The sequence below is a fragment of the Cygnus olor genome, chromosome 1 (assembly GCF_009769625.2).
Source record: "Cygnus olor isolate bCygOlo1 chromosome 1, bCygOlo1.pri.v2, whole genome shotgun sequence".
Taxonomy (NCBI): Eukaryota; Metazoa; Chordata; class Aves; order Anseriformes; family Anatidae; genus Cygnus; species Cygnus olor.
In genome coordinates this window covers 203,115,286-203,142,622 of record NC_049169.1, presented here as the reverse complement: position 1 = coordinate 203,142,622, position 27,337 = coordinate 203,115,286, and the positions used below count along the sequence as shown (strand labels likewise).

The following is a 27,337-nucleotide window of genomic DNA, read 5'->3' as shown; positions in this document are numbered from 1 at the left end:
CTTGTTTCTACTTAAGAAAGAAAAAAAATGAGTAGAATTTTTAACTGAGTGCATTTAAACTGTGAGATTTCAGTGCAAATGAAGAGCTATCAAAAGTTAGGCTAAATTTATTTTTCGTTTTGGACCTTTAAGACCGAGGTCAGTTTTTGTCCCCTTAGGAATGAGATATTTTGTCCAAATCTGGTCTCAGTAACTCCCACAGTCACAAGCATCCTCTGTTTGGATAGTTTCACTGTTCCTGGAGAAAGCAAAGGGCATAATCAGAGAAGAACTGATGGAGCCCAAATTTCTTAGGCCAATTCCATGGACCTCTCCCAAGTAGCAAGCAGAGTTCTTGAAGTGGGGTGTTGAAATCCTGGTCCTAGCTGAAGTTAGCATGAAAATATAAACAGCGTCAACATTATTGTAATCTCTGATTTACAATATAATCTGAAAACAATACAAAAAGATGTTGTATTCACAGCAATATGTGCTGCTATATCAATAGCCCCTAGCAGTCTTAGTATCTTCATTCTGCAAAGCTTTATGCTAGAGCAGTCTTATCTCAGAGTCTGCTGTCATATATACATCGGTGAATTATTTTTTTTTCCCAGCATGGGTATTTGGGACTCCAGAAACAGTTCAGAAGGAGCCAAAAAGTGTAGATATGACAGTATCTTCAAATGCAAACATGACAGTATCTTCAAAGAGCCTGACATTACGAAGGAAGAAAGTCCTATGCGTGCAAGCACTCTTTCCACATACACAGCAATGGCATTATTTGGGTCCAGCTTTCACCAGATGTCCTTCATCTGACACTGATTTTCATTACGCATTATAAAGAGATAATCCTACTTATATGCCCTGTCAGGCAGACGGAGCTGAGCATCGTTTGTATACTGCTTCTGTTTAAGTTGCCTAATAAATACTTCAGTGGCTTCATGGAGCAGTGACAGTTCCAAGAAGACTCATCGGGAGGCACTTGTAGGAGAGGAAGAACATTTGCCTGCTGGAATCCTGTGGTTTTGCTGTGTTATTCACTGCAGGATGCTTGGGAAGGAGAGGAGCACCCTGTCGGGACACGTAATGAATGCTGCAGACACTTGGGTGGCTGCGATGACGATTTGGCAACACGTGGGGTAATGACTGGAGTAGCTGTTGGACGTGGTGCTTAGGGACATGGTTTAGTGGGTGACATTGGTAGTAGGGTCATGGTTGGACCAGATGACCTTGGAGGGCTTTTCCAACCCTAATGATTCTAGGATCGTTCACCCCTCTGTAAGGGTCATATAGGTTCCAGGCCTACAGGTGGTACCTTAAGGGACAGGTAGCAAACTTTATAAACGAAACCACCACACACCTTTGCACAAAACCCCAACAAGCCACTGAGTAAATCCAAGAGCCCTCAGAAGCATGAGCTGAGTAGTAAACCAGGGGAAGGTTGATCATGAAAGATCTGAAAAACAGATTTACTTTTTAATTTTAATAGTGTACATTTGAGAACTTTTTTTTTTTTTTTTTAACATTTGCCATGATGTACATCAGAGAACTTTTTAACTTTTTGGCAGGCTTTCAGATAACTCTGAGGAGAAAGGTGAAGGCAGCTCTCAACTCCTCGCAGCTGCTGAAAGGGTTTTTTCTTGAATTTTTCATTGCCCAAGGTGACACCGAATGACTTTCTACCGAGCTGAAGAACGCGAAAACTTTATTTTGGGCAACTCTCCTCACGTTTTAAGCCCCCCTAAAAAGCGGAGGGGGGCAGCCTAATAGGGAAAGGGAGCCCATGAGCGAGCCCACCGGCTCTCCCACACGTCTGATGGGAATGGGAAGGCGGGCACAGACGCCCCTATAGAATTTGGGGGGGGGGGATTATGCCCCAGAAATGGGGGGCTGTGGCCGTCCCCATGGGCTGAAGGGGGGAACTGGAGGGGGGAGGGCTGAGGGGGGGGCTGAGGTCTCCCGTCAGGGGAGGGGGGGTTGTACCACGTGACCCCGCCCCCTCCCCGGTACCGCGCTTGGAGCGGGCGGGAGGGAGGTGAGTGGAGGGGAGGGGGCGGAGGGGAGGGGGGCGTGTCACGTGGGCGGGGCGCCGCGTCACGTGCCGGGGGCGGCCCCCGCCTTGAGGCCCCGAGGAGGAGTCGCCGCCATTTTGCTGCGGCGCCGGGCCCGCGTCCCCCCCTTGTCCTGGCCCCGGGCACGGCGGAAGGCGGCAGGGGGAGGGGGGCGGGAGGAGGAGGAGGAGGGTTCCGTGCTCGGGTGACAGGCCCGTCCCTGAGGGCGGAGCGGCGGCGTGAGGGCTCCCCGGCGCAGCTCCGTGTCCCCCCTCCCGCTGCGCCCGGCCCCTGTGAGGGGAGGCAGCGGAGCCGCCGCTCGGTCCCAGCGCCGCCAGCTCCCCCCCCCCAGCCATGTCCGGCCAAAGCCTCACCGACCGCATCACGGCGGCTCAGCACAGCGTGACCGGCTCGGCCGTCTCGAAAACCGTCTGCAAGGCCACGACCCATGAGGTGATGGGGCCCAAGAAGAAGCACTTGGACTGTGAGTACCCTCTGGGGTGGAGGCTGAGGGGCTGCCCGGCCTCCTCTGGCACGGCGAGACCGCTGTGGGGCTGCCTCCCTCCTTCCCCCGGCCTCACGGGGACGGGCAGTCTCTCTGGGTGGAGGAGCCCAGTGTATTTCGCTATAGAACGTGCCCCGGGGGGGTTAGGAGCGAGGACGTGGCGATGGAGTGCTGGAGAGAGGCTGTTCAGGGTGTGTGTGCTCTGCTGGAGGGGCCCTGTTGGCTTTTCTTCGTGCACAGAACCCCAGGCAATGCGAGCTTTGCCCCGTACCCCTTGGAGAACCGAGCAGGGGAATGGGCTGTGATTTCCCTGCTAATCGGTCACATTCGTCTTCTGCTCCCCCGTTCTGTGGAGGAGATGCGGGAGTTTCAAGACGGAATAGCTGATATTAGTTCTTTCCAAAATAGTCTATTAGTGGAAAAAAAAACTGCTTTTCGACCATTCTTACAACCTTTCCCTGTATTCTTCGATGTGAAATGAGTGCTTGAGGGGCTAATCTGTCTCTGTAAGGGTGTTCTTCTTAGTCTTATCCTTTCTAGTTTGTCCCCTTCACAGGGGAAGATGGGCCTAAGAGGACTTCAGACCTTCAGTACCTGGGCTGAACATCCCATACAGGGATAGGCCTTTTTTCAGCTTCTGTTAAAATGCTTCCAGAGTGGGAAGGCTTAAAAGGTTTTCTCTCAATTCTGTGCCATCCAGGTGATCAGGAAGAGAACGATGAGCAATGAAGTTCATCTTAGTGGGTCTTCCACTGAGCTGGAAGTCATCCGTAGTTATAGGGCTATGGCTTGAATACTTGACTGCATCACATCTATTTATTCTAGGCCCTTTAAGGACTCTCCCCCACCCCCCACCTATAAAGAAGGATACTAGAGAGATTCCTGTGGATATACATGTCCTTTGTATGAATGCTTTGTCCTTCCCTCCCACCCATGTGTATGAAGAAAAGGCTGGGTCTCTGTGTGTCTTGAATTTGTGCTTTCTGAGTCCCTGCTCTGTCCAAATGACAAGACCAGATTATAGCACTGGGACGCTGTAGTTACTTCCCTTTTTTTCCACCAAAACATGCCTCACTTGAAGGGTAAAGGAACTCTTGATTTGTGAGTACTTCAGAGGAACGTGGTCCATTTTTTAGGATACCGGTGAAACAGCTGCAGCAGTTTCTTGCTGGTATTCCCTCCTTCTATTTCTTCTCTTGCTTTGAGACTGACTATTAACTGAGTGGCTTTTTTTTTTTTTTTTGCCAGCTCAGGGGAGCAGAAGGCTGAGGAGATCCTTGGCCTCTATGTAACAGTCTCAGATAGAGGAAGCACCTTGTCATATGGCCGTTGTATGAAGTCACATTGTTGCTAGATTCGCACAACAGAAGGGAGGCTTTCTGGAGAAACCTTTGTCAGCTTTAGCTTGGAATAGTACAAAAAGCACACGTTCATAATAGGGCATTGAGCAGCTGAACGATTGCACCATATAAACCTTTTAAAAAGGAGCATCGACCTGACCAGTTGACTCCACCTTAGAGTTGAGTATGTGCCACGGTGGTGTTTGGAACATGGTTGCTGGGGGACATCCTAATCAAGACGTATAGGATGCTGTTGTGGAAGGGTGCTTGATGTACTTTGAACTTCCTTGGAAAGCCGTCTGGTAGCTGCTGGGTGAGACACCCGTTTCTGTATTTCCCCTGTCTGGTCTCGACTGGGAAAAGTCCCAGTTCAGCCTCTTTCTCAGATAATTCTTTTATCAGAGCAATGTGAACTTGTTTTTCATTAGTTTTGCTGCTGTCACTTTTTTTCAAACAATAAAAATAGCTCCTGGATAGGTCAAGTTTTGCATGCGGCCCTTAATAAGTTCGTCAGGAGTCTTTGGTCCTGGCATCAGGAAATGACACAATTCCATATTTTGAAAATTTTCTTTGTTCATACTGTTTATGGTTGTATGTTTAAAAAGGAATGCTTTTTTCAGAAGCTGTGACTCAAGCCCCACCTCTCTGTTATTTGCACATATTTTCCTTTTATAAACAGCTTAATTCCTTACCACTAAATAAATCCAAAACACTGACCTCTCATTGTGAATAACAATTAATATACTAGTTTTCCATAGGCAGTATGCTTCTTAAGTCTTTTTTTTCTAATTAGTGTTTATTGCAGTAATGACAGTTAAAGCTTAACTTCGTTAAAGGCTGTCTCCTAAACAAGTTGGTGAGCTGAGTTTTTGAAGACTTCTGGAATTATGTCTTAGTTTTTTATGTCCTAGCATTTTCTGAGGTCATGGCATGTTTTTCTTAATGTGGTGTAATGCATTGCTTATACAGATTATAAAGTCTCTGACTGTTCTGTTTCTGAAACTTCATTTATTAGGCTTGAGCCATCATGAGCACATTTAAGTAGCTCAGCCTTGCACTAACTCTCATGACTGGGGGAAATGCAAAATAAGTACCTGTACTCAGGATCATTCCTGTTTTTATTTATCCTGACTCCTGTGGAGTTCCAAAACTAAAGGGCTCCCATTCTGTATCTGTTTATTGCCTCTGTATTTCCCTCAATGACCACTGCCTTAATAATTGAACAGTTTAAGAAAAAAAAATTCTTGGCCCATAATGATAAAAAATGCAAGCTACTCCAAAGAACATTCCTTCTCTCCAGTTACAGGTTTAATTGCTTGTTTGATACGAGAGAGAAAGAATTAAATCTGAATTTACGAGTGGACTTGGGCTATGGTAAGGTAGCATTGATCATCTTATAGCCAGATATGCTCTGGATATCCTCCTGGTTTGGTCCAGTCTTCTAACTGGGGTAAGGATTCTCTGTTTTGTAATCTAGGTGCTGCTTTAGTAACCATGGACTACTTGCTTTATAGCAGTCGGGTTTCATAGTCTTGAAACGTCTCAAAGTGTAGTCCGTGAAACTTGTTTAACAGAAAACCCAGTTTCACTAGCGCTTTGTCCCAGTTTTTGCACGTCTCTGAGCAATGATAGCTCAAAACTAGTTTGTGAGTTTAACTTGGACTTGGAGATCTACACAGCCACTTCTTTCATACCTGGTCGTTGTCTGTTGTCTTCAGTGCGGAACAGTGATGCTAAGAACAAGTGCTGTAAATTTTCTGAATGTAAACAGTGCTGGAAAAATTGTTGCTACACGTCGTAGGATCCTAGCGTTGGGTTGGGGGAAGCCGTGCACATATATGTAGTGCATAATTAATATTAGGAAAGCCACAGGGTAACACATTTAATACCAACTAGGAGGTTTCACCGGGTCAAGTCAGTAAAGCCTATGGGGCTGTGATATCCCGGTAGCACAGAGGTGTTTGTGTAGTTACAGCAGCTTTGATGTGAAATCTGGTTAGGGCTGGCTTTTTGAGCGAGCACGGCGTTGTAGCCCTGTCTGCTTGTGGCTGTTGGAGTCGTGCTCTTTAAAGGAGAATGTGGCTGGATGGCTTGGAAGGAAGTTGCAATGCTGTAATTATCCATTCTTAACAGGAAATCTCTCTATAGTCATGCCAGAGTGCAGCTTCCTTGACTTCTTAGTGGGAAGAAAATCAGTATTTTTAAGGAAGACAGTAAAGCAGCACCCTGCTGTGTGTTGTGCAGGTGTTCGTGGAAGCTCTATGAGTGAAAGTAACTTTATTGAGCTTGTTTGGAACTTATTTCCCAAGGCCCTCATGTCAGCTGGTTTGATTTTGCTCACAGGTTGCTATGAGAACAAAAAAATAAAAAGTCCATCTAAAGTTTTGCTTTATGCCTATGTTGGAGACAGCTTCTGCTCTTGAATGAGGATAAGCAGAAGGGATCTTGTAGAACTGAGGGCCAGGAATCACTGCTTTTCTCTATCACAGATTTGTGGTAAAGCTGGGAAAATCAGTGTTTTAAGTGCTCATCTGCCTTTGAATACTGAAACTAAACTGGGTTATTTCAGTGGTGCCCTGACTTAACTCCTGGGGTCTCCAAATACTGCTGTGTTTTCTAGTAGAAGTAGGTATCCATGTTCCCTTTATGGCATTGTAAAAGTTTACCAAAACTTATTTTATTTTTTTGCCAGGGTTACCTGAAGTTTCTCACGGCTTTGCTTCCCATTTTATATCTGACTTAAATTTCTGGAGGCAGTCCATGGTTATTTTTGCTTAGAACTGCTCTGTGTAACCGTAATTATGTCAAATGCAGATAATTACATTATTACAGCTTTCTTTTGAAGTATTTGTTTTTCTCTAAGTTCCTCCGTGATCCCTTTAGCGTTACCTCCCTGGCCAACTTTTCCGAACTTTTTACTCAAATTCCTTTGCAATATTTATGCCTTTTAGTAGAGTACAAGAACTATCATACTCTAGACTGCCAGAGGGCCGATTTTCTACCACAGCTGCTCATTTGCAGAAAGAATAGCCATTTAGTTCTGCAGCTGTTGTTTTATTTTACTTAGCCTGAAGCGGTATTCTACTTCAGATGAAGTAAGAGGCAGGGACTAAGAAGGAGAAGCTGTAGGACACCTGCAATCAGCTTACCGGGAATCTTCGTGCTGCCATTGCTCTGTGTTGGCAGCGGTTATTCAGGTGTCACTTAACTTTGGCTATAGTTCTTGCAATGATTTTTGATGGTGCAGTTGTCTCTTGCAGCTTCTAAAAGCGATGTGCTCAAGAAAGACATTCTTCTGCAGTTCAGACTGTGATCTAATGATCTATTTCAGTCTTCAGTTTGTAATTTGAAGATCAGTTTTCAGTCTCTAGATGTGAAAGTCTGAAGCTGTTCTTAGTGACAAAAGGTTGACAAAGTAACACTCTTTTTACATAATAATACAAAACAGATGACTTATCCAACCTGGGACTTAAAGCTTCCTTTTTTTTTTTTTTTTAAAATCTTTGTGTACATTATTTTATGTAAAATGTAGGAACACTAAACTACAGTAGCAGATGATGCTGGTAGAATGCTGGGGAAGTTCACTTATAAAATGTTCCTGACACTTTGCTCTCCCTGAAAAACTCATGCGTTTTCTGAAGCAGAGAGATGATACGTATTCGAATGCTCAGTGTTTTTTAACAGCCCTCTTAGGTGTAAGCTTCTTGGTATCTTTAAAGTCTTTTCACTCTCTAATACTCAAACACCAATTACTTTTTCAAACATAACCCAGTTACTGCTGATCAGATATGCGCGCTCTTAAACCTTGGTAAACCTTGCAGTTCCTAAAGCATTTTAGAAGAAATCAAGTGAGTATTGTAAACGACTTGTTCATGAAGTCCTGAAGCCCTATAGTGGGATGTGATTAAAGATTTCCAAGTAGTTCATAATACAAGTTTAAAGCAATAATCTGAAGTAAGTGATCTTACTTCTGAGTATCTTAGCGAACTCTTATGCTGCAGCAGTGGAAACTTTACAGAAGTTCTTTGACAAAGCCTCATTTTGTCAAAACCCTGCTCTTACGTCCATCAGTATGTGAGCTTAACCTTTCAGGTTTCCTGCCAGGTGAAGTCTTAACCTTAAAAGTAAGTGTAATTTGGAGCTGAATGTTATCTTGTAAAGATTTAGGTGGGAGAGAGATTTTGTTGCTGATTAGGTCTGTGCTGGAGTAGAAATAAACAAACAACCAAGCAGAAATGTAAGAAACTGATGTTGATTTTAAAAATGTTGCTGTGATATTTTTTTTGCCCTTCCAGAAATTACATCCATTATGAAATGATTCTGATCAGGCAGGACATGGACTTTTAATAACTGATGTACTCTTTAAAACTCAGTAAGTAGAAATACTGTTGCACTTCAAATTTAGCTTTACATTAGGTTTTATAAATTGGCTGGCAGCTTGTAAACCTCAAAATAATGCTAGTAAATTTGGTGTTAACTTGTGCTACTCGTACGGCTATGAGTGGCAAATCCAAGTTACGAGTAATATGTGACAAATCGGGTATTGAGATTTGAGAAATCAGGGGACTAAGCTGTATTTAAGCGTCTGTGAAAAGAACTTCGTTAAGTTAAGCGTTTCATAAGGACTTAACAAATGTGCTGGATTTTCAGATTGACTAAACATCCCTATGCTATTTTCCTAAAGGAGCTTTATTAAAGTAATGCTTATCTGGATCATTTGCAATGTTATACATGAGTAAATTAGTGGTGTTTTTTGTTTTAGTTCTACCCCAAAACAGAAGGTGTAAAACGATGAGATCTACACCAAAAAATGAGTGTGGAGCCTCAGCTCTTAGCATGAGGCACAAGTAAACACACTGGGGAGAATAGTAGTGGCACAAGGAGAAATCCTCTGGTTTTATTTTAATTCATGTCATGCAGTATGTTTGTATATGATGTGTATAAATACAAAAAGGTGAGTTTTATTCTAATTCTGAGCTCTTGTCTGCGATTTCTTTGACACCTGTGTTAGTTCCCTGAGGAAGAGCTCTCCACATCAAGCTTTTATTTTCCTCTTTCTACTCATGTTCCTGAAAAGACACTTTTGAAATCCTCACTTAATGTTCTTTATTACTTCCCCCCAAGCAAGCAGTCCTTCAGGTCCCGTGGCTGCACGCTCTAGCAGCGGTGTCATTCGAGAAGCAGCAATTCCTTTGCTTATGTAGGAAGTGATAAGTTTGCACTGGTTGAAACTGTGCTCTGCTATTTCGCATATTTACTCTAAATATGGTACTTGCAGTAGCATGTAGCTCAGCTGTTTTAGTTGCCAACTTGGTACTATGACATCAAAAAACATTCCTATTGTTTGCAACCTTTGATTTTAATAGTTAATACATTTAAACCATGAACTGTGAATTCCATTAACGGTTTCCTAGTAAACATGTAACGTGATTTTTTCCATGTTAATGTCTTCTAAAACTGTATTTTACCCATTTTAAATGGGTGGTAATGACATTCATATCATTCCTCAATTAGTTTCGATCAAAAACCCAAACCAAAAAAATGCTGTGCACTAGAATATCAGCTAAGTTACATGCGTAACTTCCCAAAGTTACAGTAGTAAACTGGTTTTCAGGACCCCAAATGGACAAAATACCAAGTTTTAAACTAAATTCAGGTTACCAATGGAAGTAAACTTGTTTTTAAAGATTTGTTAGAATCATAGACTGTCCCAAGCTGGAAGGGACCTACAGGGATCATCAAGTCCAGCTCCTGGCTCCACACAGCCCCACCCCAAAATCAGGCCCTGTGGCTGAGAGCGTTGTCCAAACACTTCTTGAGCTCTGGCAGCTCGGTGCCGTGACCACTGCCCTGGGCAGCCTGTCCCAGTGCCCGACCACCCTCTGGGTGCAGAACCTTTCCCTAACCCCCAGCCTGACCCTCCCCTGTCCCAGCTCCATGCCGTTCCCTCAGGTCCTGTTGCTGTCCCCAGAGAGCAGAGCTCAGCGCCTGCCCCTCCGCTCCCCTCGTGAGGGAGCTACAGGCTGCCATGAGGCCTCCCTTCAGCCTGCCCTGCTCTGGGCTGAACAAACCAAGGGACCTCAGCCGCTCCTCATACATCTCCTCTAGACCCTTCCCAATCTTTGTAGCCCTCCTTTGGACACTCTCTGATAGTTTTATGTCCTTCTTGTACTCTGGTGCCCAAACCTGTGACCAGTGCTCGAGGTGAGGCCGCACCAGTGCAGAGCGCTGTAAATTCTCTGCACCTTTAATCTGGCAGCAGAATCCCCTCACAGAAGCTCTGGATGTCCATAATGTAATGATTGTGGTAGCAGCTGCTACATCAGAAGGCTGAGTACCACTGTAATCATACAGGAGGAATAGGTGCCTTCATGCCTTGGCCTTCTTAAGGGCTGCTTGTGACTTGCTTTGCTTTTGGTTGTGTTTGGGTTCTTCTGGGATGGATAATGAACAACTGGAAGGGGATACGAGAGTTTCTGTACCTGTCTCTTGCTTTTCAGTTGTGTACTTTATTTTGGGTTTAGTTTTATTTTATGAAGTGCTTCCCTTCCTGCTGTACCCAAATGCTTTTGTTCAGAAATCTCTTCAGCATTTCATCAAAAGCTGTCTGTAGTTGTACTTGGTTTATTTGGCTGGTATCTCCTCTCCTGATGACAAATGGGTTGATATTTCATTGGAAATTGGGTCACACTTGAGTTTGAATTTGATTTTTTTAAATCCCCAGCCCCTCCTCCCCCTACTGTATTGCTGTAATAATTGCAGCCGTCACTGCAACCTATTTCAAACTTTATGAATTTTTCTGATCCACAACTCTCTGTATTCCTGACCTGACCTCATTTTTGATGTGAAATGTTAAAAAGTTGTTTAAACTATTGTGGTGGGTAAGTCACCATACTGAGAATAGATCTGTAGATCTCCAAGCAATTCATTTCTTTACATAAAGCTAGCCCAGTTCAGTCTAGCTTCCTCATGAAATGCCTTGCCCTTTTCTCCTGTCTTACGAGGAATACTTACATTTAATATTCATGTAATAGTGATGATGTCAGTTTGCATGTTTTGGGGTATTTTACCTGCAGTTAATGGTTACTCATGAACTAGAAGTAGCACTGCTAAAATCATAGTAGTTGCAGTCAGGAAAAAATGCCTTTCTGAACAATATCCTTGTGTTCTCTTTTTCTCTTGACAAGCAAAGTTTGTTTCCTGTTTAGAGACATACGGGAATCCATAGGTATGCTTTTAATTTTGAATTACTTCTTAGGGTAACACTCCACGTTGCCTTGCTTTCATTGATACAGATATGTTCTAATTAGCTGTTTTTATTCCAACTACTGTATCTGAATTTATTAACTTTCAATAAAATTGTCTCTACTATATCACTAGTCTCTGTTAAACTCACTAGGAGATATTTCTCCCCCGAGTGCTTGCATTTCAGCCAGGAGCGTCACTGTACAACATTGTGGAATGAAATCTAGAGCGTCAAAAGTATGTGAGGAGGATTTTAATCATAGGAATGAAAGAAAAGTCGATGGAAACCAAATATGAGCACTTTTGCATGACTGGGCTGTAGTTGTTTCTAACGAGGCTATGAAACGCATCGTAAGCTGCTGCTTTTGATTAGCTGTCTGATGGAAAAGCTCAAGATGCACAACTGCCAGCTGTAAGCTGTTGGAAGCACAGGACTAGCACAGTGTGTTGGGCTTTGTGGAAAAATGATGGGCTGAATGCAGCCTTTTTTTTTTTTTTTAAGTTCTGGATGGTTAATAGGGAACTAGCTGTAACTTCCTTCCAGATCAGTTGAAATGCTTTGCCACAAACAGCACCGTCATTACCATCAAACGTAATTAAAGCTAACGCAATTTCCTAGCAGATTACTTTGCATTAAAAATATGGAATATGTGCAGTTTGTTTCAGTGCTTAATTTGGCATGTAAGCAGATGGAAATCCAGGGAAGCCTTTGTGTTCGTGCTCAGATGCCAGGGAACAGCGCGGTTAATTGAACTTGGGATGTTGGGAATGGCATTGTTATGAACTTGAAGCTTACTTTTTTAGGGGTTGATTCTTCTGTTTTGTTGCTTTTCTTACTTTCTGTTTACACAGTTATTTTACAAGGAGACTTTCTTCAGATGTCATTATCTGTAAGTAAAAATGAATGCGTTTGAGGAGGTGCTTTTGTCCTTTTTATAAAAAATCCAAACCTATTAATGAGGAGCCTTTGTAGATAGGAATGTGTTCAGCCTCTTGGTATGTAGCAGGGCACGCACAAGACACCATAACACCTAGTTTCACTATGGCCCCATGTCCTTTTAGTCCTCTGAGGTTTTAACCAAAGTGTGACTCTTACTTTGAAGCAGATGAAATAACTAAGCAGATATTTCATTATTAGAGCTTTTCTTTAGAAAACAGCTCTGTTTTAAAGATAGGACGTCTGAAGTCATCTTCCCTTTTACTGAGGACCAAAAGGCAGATGGTATTTACTTCTACTCTTGGCTTTAGTTTATCTTAGAGGCTGTTTGTGACCTGGACTTGTCTCTGTGCACAGTAAATACAGAAATTCCCCTCTGGAAGCTGTGGGATCCGGAGGAATTCTTTCACTTTACAACTTCCGTTACTGCTCTGGTTTCAGACTTAAAGGGTTTGGAGCTCCAGGTTTGCTCTAAAACTTTGTGAAACTTGATAACCACATGATCATTAATAAAGTGCTCATGAAAAATCTCTGAAATTGGGGGATAAAGGCAGAACTGGTCTGGTTTTATGGAGCCCAAATATAACACTGCTATTGTAACAGGGCTTCCCTTTGTATGGACCCTTGCTTTATCTATTGAAATCAGTACAGCTTAGTGTACACTGCTAGAAAAATACGATCTCACTTTTATTCTGTGGTCTCAGTTGAAACTATTTCTGCGCCACCCTGACCTATATCACAATATATTTTGTGATTTTACTCTGAAGAGCTTTGGCACGGGCTTTAAAGGATGGTTTTGATCTTTTAGCTGTTGCATCCTTGTAGAATGGTGCTATTTAAATGTGCATTGAAGCTGTGCTGGGATGAGCCAAAATGAGTTTTGTTTGCTCAGGGAGCTCCACATACCTCATGGGAGATGTTAGTCTAAATTGAAGAAGGAAGTACAAGCTAAATTAGGCAGGCATTTCCAACATTTCTATTAAAAGACTGAAGGATTTTATCTGCTCCTTTACTTGACTGCCTCTCTTCAGAGGAGAGCTGGGCACTTAGAGTACATGAGTTTCATTTGAAACATTTTTATGAAGATACATGTGCATTGATTGGGGAGAGGTGACTTTTTTCTTTTGAACTGCTGTACTCTATTCAGTTTAACAATTCATGTCAAAAACTGATCATGCGCTGCCCAGGAATAAAGATATGAAAGTGGCTGTCAATGGTAAATCTCATTTAATGAGTTCACCTGCTTTATGTGCAAAATGTGAAGCGTGCTGTAGAATTGGTGGAGCTTGTGTTAAAATGGCTGCAAGAAATCCTCTGGATCTGAGTGTCTTGAATTTTAGTTGCTTAAAGAAATTGGTAATTTGGATAGTAGAGACTTCTTTTAACCAATATTGCTAGAATGTAGCACAAGTCACCAAATATGTTGACATGGAAGCAGCAGCTTCCTGTTTTGTGTTAAGTATTTTTATCCTATTCCTGATGGCAATACTGAAGATTAGTCCCTCTTAGGAGTAGACAGAAGGCATACATACAGGGCTGGTATGTAGATGGCCTTTCACATGAAGAAATCACTTGTGAGATTGAGGTGAAAGAACATGGAACAGAAGGAAGGCAACCTATTTCTTAATTTCATGTCTAGAATTCATTTCAGGCTTCATGTTTGCTATCCTCTTGGTCCCCATGCTTTGTTATGAAGCCAACTATTTTTCTTAACTATTTTTCTTCTCTGTACACCTGGTCCAGCTCCTGCTCGAGCAGGGACACCCAGAGCAGGCTGCCCAGCACCACATCCAGGTGGGTTTTAGAGGTCCTGAAGATCGTCCAAGGAGGAGACCCCACAGCCTCTCTGGGCAGCCTGTGCCCATGCTCCATCACCCACCCAGCACAGAAGTGCTTCCATGGTGTCCAGCCAGAACCTCCTGTGGCCTTTTTAGCAGCAGGGGCCCATTGCTGGCTCACGTTCAGCCTGGTGCCCACCAGGACCCCCCAGTTCCTGAGAGCTGTTGGCCAGCTGGGTGGCCCCCAGCACATCCTGGTGCCTGGGGCTGTTCCTCCCCAGGGGCGGGACCCTGCACTTCTCCTTGATGAACCCCACAAGGTTCTTGCCAGCCTGATGAGGTCCCTGTGGATCAGCACGGCCCTCTGGTGGGTCAGCCACTCCCCCCAGTTTTGTCATCAGCAAATTGAAGCTCGGTGTTTGATTTTCATTGAAGGACAAATATTTGAAGTTTGATTATTAGCAGCTTTGCATGTTCGCATTAAATCAGTTGTCAGAACTTTTCCTTTAGGAAAAAGGATTGTGATTGGCAAATAATTGAAATTGCTTTCCTCCTCAGTAATCAACTTAGTTTTGTTAATCAAATATCCATTAGAAAAATAGAGTGCGTTTATTTGAGGAGATGCTTTTGTCCTTTTTTACAAACTGTTAATGAGTAGCCTGTGTGGGGTGCTTAACTTGGAGCTGCGGATTTCGTCGAGACTCCTGAAGTTCTGTTTCGCCAGCTAAACCAGTGAGCCGGGCACCGTGGAGGCATGCTGTAGGTACTTCGTGAGAGCGACAGAAAAGTGGGATATACCGACTTTGCATCCAAAATAGGAAACGGAGCGTATCTGGGTGGTGGCACGACATGTGTGAAGTTTATTCATAGCGAGAGTCTGGGCTGAAGCCGCACATCTGAGCAGTTCTGCTCCAAGAGTCGTGCTATTTATAAGGAAAAGCGTGTAGCACGGTCTTGTAATAAGCAGGACTAATAAAAATATTTCTAAATAGCTTCGACTTGCTTCTGTTTCTTACATGCCAGAAAACGCACCCACTTCGGTAAGTTTGTGGTGGTTCAGTAAGCTTTCAGCTGCTGGTAGTTCCAATGTTCAAATGCACCCAAATTACCTAAAGCCAGTTTTGCATTTCTACAGCATTCGGAGAGCGTGATCAACTGCTAGGTCGGTATACGAAAAGTATTGCTCTTCGTATATAGAACGCCTCTGTGTGTTCTTTGTAACGTTCGTCACGTTGAACATCACTACTGCAGTGTCTTTCCTCGGTAGGTTTTCAGAAGTGTATGGTCGTGGTTGATGCAGCCTTCGATAAAGTTCCTTAAAGACGTGGAAAAATTGCTCTTGAGCTCTAGAACTTGACTTGGTAGCACATACAGACCACTAGTATGGATTAAGTTCATTTGCCTCTTGTTGTTTCAGTAATGTTAAGAACACCATTTAACTGATATTCTGCAGGGACAAAAGGCCCTAAATAGATGGTGTTGCACCACTGGAATCTCCTGACAGTCCAGCTTATTTAGTGCAACAGACTAGTATGAACTCTTGACAGAAGCAGGCGTGTTTGCACAAAATCGTGTCTGAGGTTTGCTTTGTTGCCTTTTTCCCCCTAGTAATTAAGTGGACAACCCTTTCTTTACTGTAGGGGAATCTGTAGAGGATGACAGCTGCCAAGAAAGATATCCTATCGTGCGCTTAAATATTTGTACAATTACAATGTACAGTTTTAATTACACTGAATTTACCTGGCTGTGTAATTACCTCTTTGCTGAGGACAAAGGTATGCTATTACTTGGTGTTCTGCAGGCATCACCCGGTCTGGGAGGATGTGCTGTGGATGAGTGCTTCCCAGAAACAGGGAAATTTTGATATAGAGAAGGTCACAGTGCGGCTGAACCCTTTTTGCTATTGGGAGGTGGATCTGTGCATCTCGATCCGCAGCTTCAGCACTGATGGAGGCAGGCTAACGCGGGGCACAGCTCCTTTCACTCAAATGTGTGTTTCTTTTCGTCTCTCCAAGGCGTGTAGGTGAAATGGGATATTCTGAATTAGATTCTCTTTAGAAGAAAATCCGATTTCCAAAGTGTTTTAAGAATGGGAGGAGAAGAAGAGAGATCCCAAACGACTCTGCTGGAGCGAATCAGGCTTTTGAGCCCATGAAATGAGACAAGTATTGAAGTAGGAAAACCTCAGATCAGATGGCTTTGATTATTTCTCATCTTTGGTTTTGTCTATTAAATTAATTAAAAGATGCAACACTGCCGTTCAAAAAGAAGAAAAACAAGTTAATTGCATGTGAATGATTGGTCCTAAAATAAAGGGAGAATTTTGTGGCTTGAAAATCTGTTCAATGAGATGTGGTAGGAAATTAGGCTGGCATTCAGTGGTGGTTTAAGTTACACTGTGCTAGAAGACGATGGTGTATTGTCACTACAGAACTGTTTTCTGGTGCATCCTTTAGAACAAAATGATGCAGAAGGTAGCCAAACACCTAAATTGCAGCAAAACCCACCTAAACTGCAATTGTGTGAATACTTCGTATATACAAAAAATACTTAAAGCTTAGAAACTCTGCTGGAGGAGGTGTTTACTGACAAAATGTGTCTGGGCTCAAAGTCAGGCAAGTTTTCTGCGTGCTTTCCCCTAATGTAGGATTAAGGGAGTCACAAATATCAGGGGAAACCATAGGTATATTTAAATCCTACCTTCTTGCTGCAAAAGCACTGCACGGCGAGGATTTTTTTGCTGCAGTGTATCTGCTACGTACAAAATGGTTTCTCTGTCCCAGTAGGCTGGACTTCAGTGGTTTAATGCTGACAGCACGCTACCAGGTAAGGGCATACCGTTAATGTAATGTGCTGCACGAGTCCAGGAGGTGTTCCAGAGTAGTCTGTAAGGGCAGGTTGCTCACTACTGGCAGTACAACACTGGTTTGTCCACGTGTTTCACAAGCTCTTTTTTAACGCACTTCAATCAGCACAACTTCTTATTGTGTGGGGATGAAGAGCTGTGGGATATTTGCAGGCTCCAGTTCTTTGCAGCAGAAGGAAAAGGTGGTAAGTGCATGCTATCACAAAAAATGACAAGATGTAAAAGCAGATGGCTTGGCCACCATTTGTGTCAGAGAAAAGCCAGCATGCTGTGTGTACTTGTTGGTGAAGGGACCTGAAGGTCAGTATCCTTGGCGTAACCTGCAGATCTCTCCCAGCTACCAGTAAACCATGCTGGTGCCCTCTCTGAGTACCTTAAGGTAAACTCTAGGGTGAACTTGGGTGAAGACAATTGGCTTGGAATAGCTCCCTGTTGTCAGTAGATGGAAGTGTTTGAAGCTATACAGTTCTCAAAGTACTCAGTCTTCAAGAAGATAGGAGTGTTCTGACTCCAGTCCACATCCATTCAACCACTGTATAACAGTCCACACTCTAAATTTTATACTGTATACTTAATATTTCAGTATTGAGGTGGATGGCTGTCATTCAAAATCAAAGCCTGCCCATCCAAAAGAACTCCTCTGATGGCAGACCTAACGTATCCTCAGACAGTAGGACACTAGAAAGCAGGTGGCTACCTTATTGGAGCATGAAGAAGTGGATGCATCCTCAACTGTTTGCAGTTCAGCTCTCTGAAAATACCAACTCAACACTGAACAAGTAACTGTTCATAATTTTATTCTTCATTAAAACTGTGTAAGTGATCACTGCGCAAGAATATATTTTTTTTTCTTCCTTGGTTTAAAGATGACCTTGAGTTAAATGCTGGGTTTGAACGTTCTGCTTATGCGGCGGTTGTCATGTGAGCTGGCAGATGCAGGCAGTTTTCATCTTGTAATCAAGAATCACCTTTAAAATATGTTCCGTAAGCTCATTATTACACATTTTTGTAAAGATAGGATCAAGGCTCTAAGTTTACAGATGCTTTCAGTGGGAATAATATGCTAGTGTTTGGCAGGGGAAACCGATAGTTATTTAGGGCTGATTTTGTGATAAAATGCTTTTAAAAGGTACTGTCGTAGTTGAACATGGAGCAAAAGTGTTCAGTTGTTTTAGCAGGTCTTGGATGTTTATTTGGAGGGCTGGAGCACCTCTCCTCTGAAGGAACGCTGAGAGAGCTGGGGCTGAGCAGCTTGGAGAAGGCGGCTCTGGGGTAACTTCATTGCAGTGTCTCAATACTTAAAGGGAGCTTATAGAAAAGATGGAGAGTGACTTCTTGCTTGGGCAGACAGTGACAGGACAAGGGGGAATGGTTTTAAACTAAAAGGGGGGAGATTTAGATTAGATGTTAGGAGGAAATCCTTCACTCAGAGGGTGGTGAGGCGCTAGAACAGGTTGCCCAGAGAAGCTGTGGATGCCCCATCCCTGTAAGTGCCCAAGACCAGGTTGGACACCACCAAAAATCCCTCACAGAGGTGTAGTTTATGCCATCAAAACAGTTTTTGTGGAAAAATGTCTTACCGCTAATGGTTCTTCATCTGAAGTAACTTTTGTCAGTACATACATCCACTCCAGAGATCCTTACCCAAAGCTATGTTAAGGATTACTTAAGGTAGTTGAATTCAGATTGGCAGGACTTGGTAAACACCCCCTGAAATAAACTTCTTGATTCCAGCTCAAGTAATCTCATAAATCTTTGGCAGCTTTCTCTATGAAACTTTGAGTACTTGTGAACAGCAGACAAAAAGGGATTGTAGGGAGAGGACCTGGAAAACTGCTTACAGGAAGGTGACTATTACCTTTTACATAATTTATTGCTTTTTCCCATAGACTTAGTTCTTTCCTGTTAGAAAAACTGATCTCGATGGGTACAGGTAACAAGAACAAGAGTGGTTTTTGATGTTGTTTTTCTGAGTGAGTGTCTGAGGAACAACAGTGTGGTTTGCCATCAAGCTGGAAGACATTTAAAGAGGAGAATATGTCCTTACGTGTTTCTTTTGTGCTAGATGATACTTATAAGTGGTATGTTGGCATCCAGTGTGCGGTGGTGTTGTTGCAGCTGCTCTTCAGGACAAGATTAGAAGGCAAAGTTAAGTTGAGAAATTGTAGCAGTACTCCACGAATGCTTGCAAGTACAGAGTCCTAAATGGGTGAAGAGGATGTCAAGGTTGAGTATAAAATAAGGATTATCTGGCAGTGCTGGAGCACTGTGAGAGGCTTTGGCTCTTTTCACTTTCATTGTAAAGCACCAATGTTAGGCCGCAGTAAAGGTGGGTGACCTTAGGGGGGTGTAGTATGGGGCAAAAAGCTTCCCTTTATGTTTGGTGTTGGGGAGTTTACACCGTTTTGGGCGCTATATTTTGGAGGGGAACAAAAGTGAAATTGGAGAGGATGCAGAGTTCAGCTGGGTAGTTTGTATAGTTAGGAAGAAGATAACTGGACAGTTAAGAAGCATCGGAAGGAAAATGTTTCTTTTACTAAGAAAATGGATGACAGAAAATAGCGTTGTGCCTGGCTCACAGGTACAGGAGTGGCACCACCCTGTTCCAGGTCAGAGAGCTGTCCCATGAAATGTCCTGTAGATAATTGTCCCTCACCTGAAGCAGGGGAATCGTGTGTTAACTGAGATCCTTTCCACCCCTCGTTGGTGTCATAGGCTAGGTTACGAGGGGCTTTGAAAATAACGTAGCTAGTGGGTGAAGTGATATAAAGGGTAGTTAGGTGAGAGAGTCAGCAGGAAAATGTATTTTAAATCTCATCTGCTTCCCTGTTGTTCTTTCTACTCTGCGGAACTTAGCCTAACCTGTTGCTGTGAAATGGTTTTGTGTCCCCTCCCCCACAAAAAAACCTTTAACTTACATGAGGATCGTGGATCGAGGTCTAGGTAAATCCAGCTGTGGCTTGTTTCACTTGCAGGGTAGTGATGCTGGGGGAGCGGAGGAGTGAGTTGCCTTGTAGCAGCAGCCACCTAAGCCGGATCTGTTAATTTGAAATCTGCTCAATGTGAGCTTGATTGCCTTTTCCTCGTGTAAAAAAGGAGGGGTGGAGTCATAAAACTGGTCAAAATGGACCTGCCTTTTTGCATGTGGGGTCAGCGTAGGTGACCTCTGGAGGTGCTGCCCACCATGGGTGACTTTTCATCTCTCTGAGCCTAATGACGTATAACTTGTTTCCTTTCTTGTGCTCTGATGCACTGGCAATTCAGGTGGTTCTCCTGGTTGAACTTGAAAGAATACCTGCAGCATCTCTTGTCCAAAAGTGTAATGTGATGATGCTTGCGGGATAAATGGAACAGCTTAAAATCGATGTTGTTTTTCTAGGAGAACTGTATCTGGTTAGATGAGCTGGGAAGAATCATGGTGTTGGTATATCCAGTTTCTAAACTGCTCTAGCTTGTTTATGTGCCATCATGGTACACTTAACCACGTGTAATTGTGCCTGTAACTGTTTCTCAATTAATGAGACAAAAAAAAACCCTGAAGTTAGACAATTGTATTTACATGTGTGGCTGAAGCAGTGTTTTAGTCTGAGCCTTAATAACGTGACAGTAAGTCTAAAGGTAAGAATTGATAGAGGAAGCAATATTCTGGTAGGTCTTCAATCAGACTCGCCATTTCCAGTGTTTGTAACTGGGGAACTTTGAAAAAACATAAAAGATATCAGATCAAAATGATAATTGGCAAGCTCCCTGTACATGGGAATTAATAGGAAGTTTCCTTGTTTTTTAGTGTGACCCACCTGTTGGTTTTTGAGCTGTTCCTTTTATTTTATTTCATTTATTGATGCTTTGTTTGCTGGTAAAAGCTCCTGAGCTTGCTCGGAAGTCCTGGTGGAAGCAGTTACCCAGCTGAACCTGCTCCTACTCTACTCCACTTTCACACAAAGTATCTTGGACAGCTTTTACAGTGCTCAAACACAAGAAGTAAAGGTTAGTCAAAGAGCTGCCATAGGAGTAAATCTGGACTGTTAAAGATACTGAGGCAGTAATGCTGAGTTCGCAGGCTTACTGATAGAAACACAAAACAGTTTCCAAGAATTGCAGATAAAATTTACAGTTTTAGCTAGAGAGGGAATAGTTTAGCTCTATTTGAACTGGAAAGGGGGGAAAAAAAGGCAAGATACAGCTTGATGAAATGAAAATAGAAATTGTTGGCTGTAGAACAAGTTATTCTACATTATATTAAACTTGCCTTCTGCCTTTTTTATTCTGCTTATCTAATATGAATAAGATTAGTCACGTTCCTTGTAAGCATGGAAAGCCCAGAACAGTCGTTCTTCTTGGATTTCTTTAACTTTTCCACAGATTGTTTCCTGAGTCAGTGTATCTAGCTCTTAGAAACACACGATGTGCGAAAGAAGAGTCATCAGCTGGAATTTTTGTTGTTAGGAGAAATGTATCGTCTAGATTTCCTTGTCCCCCTGTTGAGGGGACTTGGATGAAGGCACTGGGAGGTCTGCTGTAGAAAACTCCATCTAGTAAAGAAGTTTGGTACAAATACATTAATTCAGAATAGCGGGGAAAAGAAAAACCACAACTAAGTTGAGAAAAAATGCAGTTTACGGAATATTTTGTTTTCTACTGCAAATGCAGATATTTTCTGGTAATTGTGAAAATAATTAGGTATTCACTCAGTTATTAAAGACACGCGGGTTATATAATATCCTTCTGGCAGATAAAAATCTCTCTTGCTGGCTCATGCTAAAATTTAACATCGTTCTTTCTCTCTTGACCGCTTAAGTATGTCATCTGGGGTTTCTTTGCTTTGGCACAGGCTTCGTTTGCAGTTACCAAATGTATCTCGCTGAGGAAGAAATCAATTTGAAAGAATTGTCAGTATGGCATGCTTGAATTAATTCTCATTCAAAAGACCTACTTTGATTATTACTTTTAGACAAATTGGTTCTCTAATGAGAATTATTTATTTACATCCAGCAACTTCCTAACCCTATTTCCCGTAATTAAGTAAGGGCATCATCTGTGGAAGAGTTGGGAAATGAGTTAGAAATTTACCATATGTATACATTAAATTGTCTGGGTTTGAGACTCAAATTGGAATGTGTAGAATCAGATTTGAATGTAGCAGGGTTTGCAGTCAGCACAACTGTTAGCCTGTCAAAGGAGATCTTAATGATCAGCCAACCTCCGTATTTTGTTCTTACTTCAGTATTTCTGGTTTCATGTGTTTTATAAGTGTCCAGAATCCTTTCATGGCACAATTAAATCTTCTAGTGTTTAAATCCTGAAGAATAATATGTGCTAAATGCTCTGTTTCTGAGGGGTTCTGCAGGGGTTCATGATGTTTTCAAGTGAAACTGGTATGTATTTGCAAAGCATTTTCAAGTTCAACTTTCAAGTTCATTTATTCATTTTTCGGTTTTAATTTTGGGGAAATAATTCTTTGTAACTGCGTAAAATAAGAATGGACTTTAAGACCTACGGAAGTGCTTGCTACCTTCATAATCAGGTTGTCAAGATGAGGAAAAAACCACCTCGATGATCCAAAGCAATTCTTATCAGCAGCAGCCCCTGATGAGTGACTCTTCTTGATGCTTCAGACTGGACATTAGAAATCAAGGGGCCATCTTGACTCACCTTCTGTTCAAGGTAGCACAATGACCTGTTGTGGAAATCTGAAGAAAACAAAGCAACTAGAAAAAATATAGGAGGTAAAGAAATTAAAGTTTTACGCTAAATGTTGCACAAAGGGTGAAAACTTGGGTTAAAAGGAAAGTTTTAGATCAGGAAATGACAAAATAAAAACTGACTTATGGAAAATACTGATGCTGTTGCTACAACATGTGGCTACTTCATTTGAAATTTGCTGCAAAATGCTACCTTAACGTACCTGCAGTCTTCATTTGTTTTTTTTTTCCTCAGTTTTCTCTATTGCATAATGCTTTCCATGTCCTCCTGGAAAAGAAAGATCTGGCAGGCACGTGTACCCTGCCAGAGCCTGTGATGGGGATAGGTAAAATCGACATGGATATATAGATCATGTTAGCTGTTCTGAGGGGACTGCCAGTGTTACACCGAAACATATAACATTTGTTTAGAAATAATAAAAGGTAAGTTTTACACCACCATTAGTGCTTGCTTTAGCTGTATTCTTAACACAATCAAAGGAAATATTTTTTTTGTCTAGTGGCAAACTTAGTAACAGCATAAATCTGATCATTTCAGGTTAGAAACCATTTTAAGGCAAGCTTGCTGACTTCGGATTTCTTTCACCAAATTCCTAGAAAGTTGACACCAGTAGCTGCTGTGGTGCTGTGCATGGTCAGAAGGGAAGGAGTCACATCTCTGCTGAGATTCTCGTCCAGCCCTCTGTAATTCCCTAGCTGTGAAACCATTTCATAGCTGCTTATATTCAGCATTTGCATCGCATTTAAGATTGATGACCAGCTGATGGAAAGTTTCACATTTCTTGCTCTTTTCCAGTGATCAGATATTTGCCTAGAGTGAAAAATATTAACATAAGAAAATGAGAGCCCAGCACAGCAGCAAGGGTTATAACCTGGGAGCTATAAGAATGGAAATGTAGGCAGCTAGAGAAGGGAATTGAACTGAAGTCCTATAAAACTATAGCTTGTGCTCTGCTGTTTCAACTGTTGGGCTAAGTACAGACACCAAAATTTCCCCACTGTATATGATCTTCAAAACAGTAATAAAATGCAAATGGTTTAGCTTTGGATGTTTGGTTTTTGGAGAAACTGCTCCCATGGTGGGGATCTTTAATCAATAGCTGTTCAAGTTCTTAGTTCAGGAGTTTAACTAAAATCCACTGGTACAGCTGGAGGTGAAAGGGAAGATTGATCTTAAGCAAATGAGCACTCTTGGGTAGGATTATTTCAATTAGAGACATTGTCCCGTGTTCTGCCTTTAATGATTAGCCATGTGCGTTTCCTCATGCAAGTGGAATGTCAGTCACCCGTGCGTTATCTCTTCAGTTTGAAAGCTAATCCATATGCTAAATGGATCGTGTTCTGTTCAGTTCCTCTATGTTGACATAAATTTCAAAGAAATAATCACTAAATCCATTCAAGAAATGTTTTAAATTTCCTTTGATATCTAAAAAATGAATATATGCCTTCACTATGTGTTTTGGCTGTTAGCTGTAAGTTTGAGTTAGATGAACTTGATCTGATGCATAGTTGGCTTGTACTTAAATTTTGTATATGTTGATGGATCCAAATAATATCTTTTGGCTTTCCTCCCCTTAAAGATGAAGTGCTAAGGCAAAGGAGAGAACTTCCTGACAACTTGACGGAGTTTGTTGGATAATTTCACTTTCTCTACCCCAGGGTGCTACAACTTGTGGTGGTTTGTATTTTAGAATAATAGATCCTAGCTGTTTTGGAAGAGTAGGGCGTTGAGAATTCTTAGTGAAAGTTTTAATGCGTGTGAGACGATAGGTGTATCCCTCCTGGCAGAGTACTTTCCTAGTCTGGTCGCTGAGTTTATCTGAACTAAAGAAGCATATGCTATCTGCAGAGCGTGTAATCTATTCAAAATGACCTTTAAACTTTGACAATGGCTTGTGGTAGAGTACAGGTATGACACACACATCTGCCCCAAAAGAATGATACCAAGATATTAGCTATTTGATCAGCGGGGTGGTGCTTCAATAATTTCAAATTTATTTAAAGTTATTTAACTTTTAATTAAAAATCAGGAAACTGATCATCTATAGCACTTGTTATTGGGCACAGCTGTGTTAAGTGTGTGCTTGTGGAAGATCACAGAACAAATGGGAGGTGATTGGAGCCTCCTATGGGACCCAAAGCTGGGTGTGTGTATCCTGGATGTGTAAGCTCAGGTGTTAGCACGCCCTGTGCTTGACTGGTCCTCGCTGGTGTTTTTTGTGTGTTGCTGTTCTGGTGGCTAGGCAGAAAACAAATGGTTTAAAAAGTTTACGGTTTAATCGAACGGTTTTCAAAGTTAAAATATGCAGCAGGATGTTTTTTTCCCCCCTTTTATTGTTCAGATGGCCATTTCTGTGCTAAATCTTGTACATAGCTGTGATGCTGTGTTGGTGACACCGATTTCTGTGCCAGCGGGCAGCGTCAAACATGAGCTTGACTCCTGTGAGAAGCTGTGCTGGGGGACACGGAGACTTCACAGCGCTACCACCTAGGGAGCAAGAGGAAATCCGCCAGCCAGGCGATGCCCCTCGCATACCGGATAGCTTCGGGAGGAAACTTGGATCGTTTAACAGGAGCGACAGGCAACTGACCTGCTCATCTTCTGAAACCCTTCTTTTGGAGCTTTGTTTTATCACAGGCTTTTAAAAAATAAAGAAGTTGGGCCAATTCTTGCAGTGCAAACTACCTGAATTTTCTGGCAGGACTTGCAACTTGCTTTTTTTCCCAGTAGCAGCTGGTTTGACTGTTGTAGGTGAGCTGCTCTCCAGGGCTGAGGCACCTGGTTCCTAGTTGTTTCCCAGTCAGCTTCATGAAACTGCATGCAATATACACACACATGTATCAATGAAGAGCAAAGCACTCTTATTCAGAAAAATTGATCCTGTTTTAAGCCAAATTTAGCCAATCTGTTTAAAAAAAAAGTGTATATTGCCATATTTTCACTTTTTTTTATTAACGGGGGATAATGAGGTCCTTCATCACAACTGTTACTGGAAGTATTGCTCCATAAATCACTCGTTCAGGTGTAGCTTCCCAAGTTATTTCCACATGATAAAAAAAAAAAAGTCAAAAAGATTCTACGAAGAAATTCATAAAAACTTGTTTAGGTAACCTGGGGCTGTTTTATGTGGGGAAGCAAAGTAGTTGTTCATGGCTTTGTCTTCTGAGGATGCTTCGTGCAGGATGAGGTCATAGAATCCTAGAACCATCAAGGTTGCAAAAGCCCTCCAAGGTCATCTGGTCCAACCACCCCCCCCCCACCAATGTCACCCACCAAACCATGTCCCCAAGCACCACGTCCAACCTTGCCTTGAACACCCCCAGGGACGGTGACCCCACCACCTCCCTGGGCAACCCGTCCCAACGCCTGACCGCTCTTGCTGAGAAGAAATGTCTCCTCATTTCCAACCTGACCCTCCCCTGGCACAACTTGAGGCCATTCCCTCTGGTTCTATCACTGGTTACCTATGAGAAGAGGCCGACCCCCAGCTCCCCACCCCTTCCTTTCAGGCAGTTGCAGAGAGCAATAAGGTCTGCCCTGAGCCTCCTCTTCTCCAGCCCAAATCCCCCCAGTTCCCTCAGCCTCTCCTCCTGCACTAGTTGGGTCAGGGGCACATCTTGACAGCACACATGCTCTCTAGGGTAATTTGTGGCCCTGCCTCTGATGCCTAACTGTCTAGCCTAGCTGCCTCGTTGGGTCCATGCCACCGCTTGCCATGGGTTGGCTAATCCACAGCTGCACGCCTGGTGTGTTGTAGACGCTGCACCAAAGCAGCCTTGTGTACAGACAGCTGCTTGTTTCTTGGGCGTGAATCCTCGGTCTTGCTGTGCCTCTCACCTTTGTACTGCTCTGCACAACCAGCTATCGATGTGTAATGCTTTAGTAAAAACAATGAATCATTTGGTTCTGTCCCGTAAGGAAGGCCGAGCAGCTGTAAAGATTGTAGATATCTGGGTTGGGAGAGCAAACACGTTCTTTTTCCCACCCAAGGTACTCTACCACCCGATGCTGCACAGGCCGTATCGGCTGACCTCAGCAGATTTAAGTAATAGAATTGCTTTGGTGTGGGTGCAGTTGCACATCTTCAGTGTCGCTAGAAAGTCTGCAGGCCAGACCTTTGTCATGATTCTTTGGAAAGATCTTGCTTTGCTGAAAAAGGAAAAAAAAAAAAGTACTGCTAAATGACTTTCAAGTGATGTAATAAAATGATTCAGTATTTTCTAGTTTAAAAAAAAAAAGGATTCTGAGGAAATCATGTAATTTTGAAATCTTTCCTGAAATTTGATACGTGATTTAATGTAGGTAGGTGAAACAATTCTACAGACCCTCTTATTACTTAGAGGTTTAAGGCTTTGAAACCTTTATTTGAAATATATTTATGTTGGACAACTCTTCTAGACTTCGTACATCACTTCTCTGTTCTTGTGTGCCCATTTTCTTATTCTCTTTACATTGACTGGGCAAAAAATCACAAAGTCTTCAGAAGGTCTACAAATCATCCTGCTATTTGGCCAGGGTAAGCTTAAAAACGTGGTTTCTTACAGGTTCTGGTACCTGACTGCTTCCACTGCGTGGATCTTCCCCTTTTTGTGCTGTGGATTCCCTTTGCTGCGACATCTGCTGCCTCCAGGAACCTGCTGTGAACCGAAGACAGCTTTTATGTTCCCTCCTTGTGCTCCCACCCCAGTTAGCCTTGTGTTGTGGGACGGCAACATCCGTGGCCGTGCATTAATTGCAGCCTAAGCCTCCCGTGTACGCCCGTCCCAGCCAGCGACAAGCTGAACTTGAAGTTCTTGTTGCCGAGCGCTGCTTTCTTTGCAGCGACGATCCCTGCTGGTTATTTCACATTTCTGTGCCGTGTGCTGCGCGCCGTGGAAGTTGGAGAAGCTTTTGGAGCTGGAAAGGTGGGGGAAAGGAATCAACCCTCCTTGTC

At 42.7% G+C, this 27,337-nt stretch overlaps 1 protein-coding gene across 6 annotated transcripts in view; it reads left to right on the top strand.

Moving 5' to 3' along the window:
- Positions 1–2,139: 2,139 nt before the first annotated feature.
- PICALM (phosphatidylinositol binding clathrin assembly protein) overlaps positions 2,140–27,337 on the top strand; it is a 64,715-nt gene continuing 39,517 nt past the window's right edge. The window contains exon 1 of one of the 6 annotated variants that reach the window (XM_040544419.1): positions 2,140–2,514. In XM_040544419.1, coding sequence (XP_040400353.1) covers positions 2,385–2,514 — 130 coding nt within the window. In that variant the 5' untranslated portion in view covers positions 2,140–2,384. Of the gene's footprint in view, positions 2,515–27,130; positions 27,315–27,337 lie in introns of those variants that run through there. The other 5 variants (XM_040544415.1, XM_040544414.1, XM_040544417.1 and 2 more) reach the window with 5 other exon arrangements.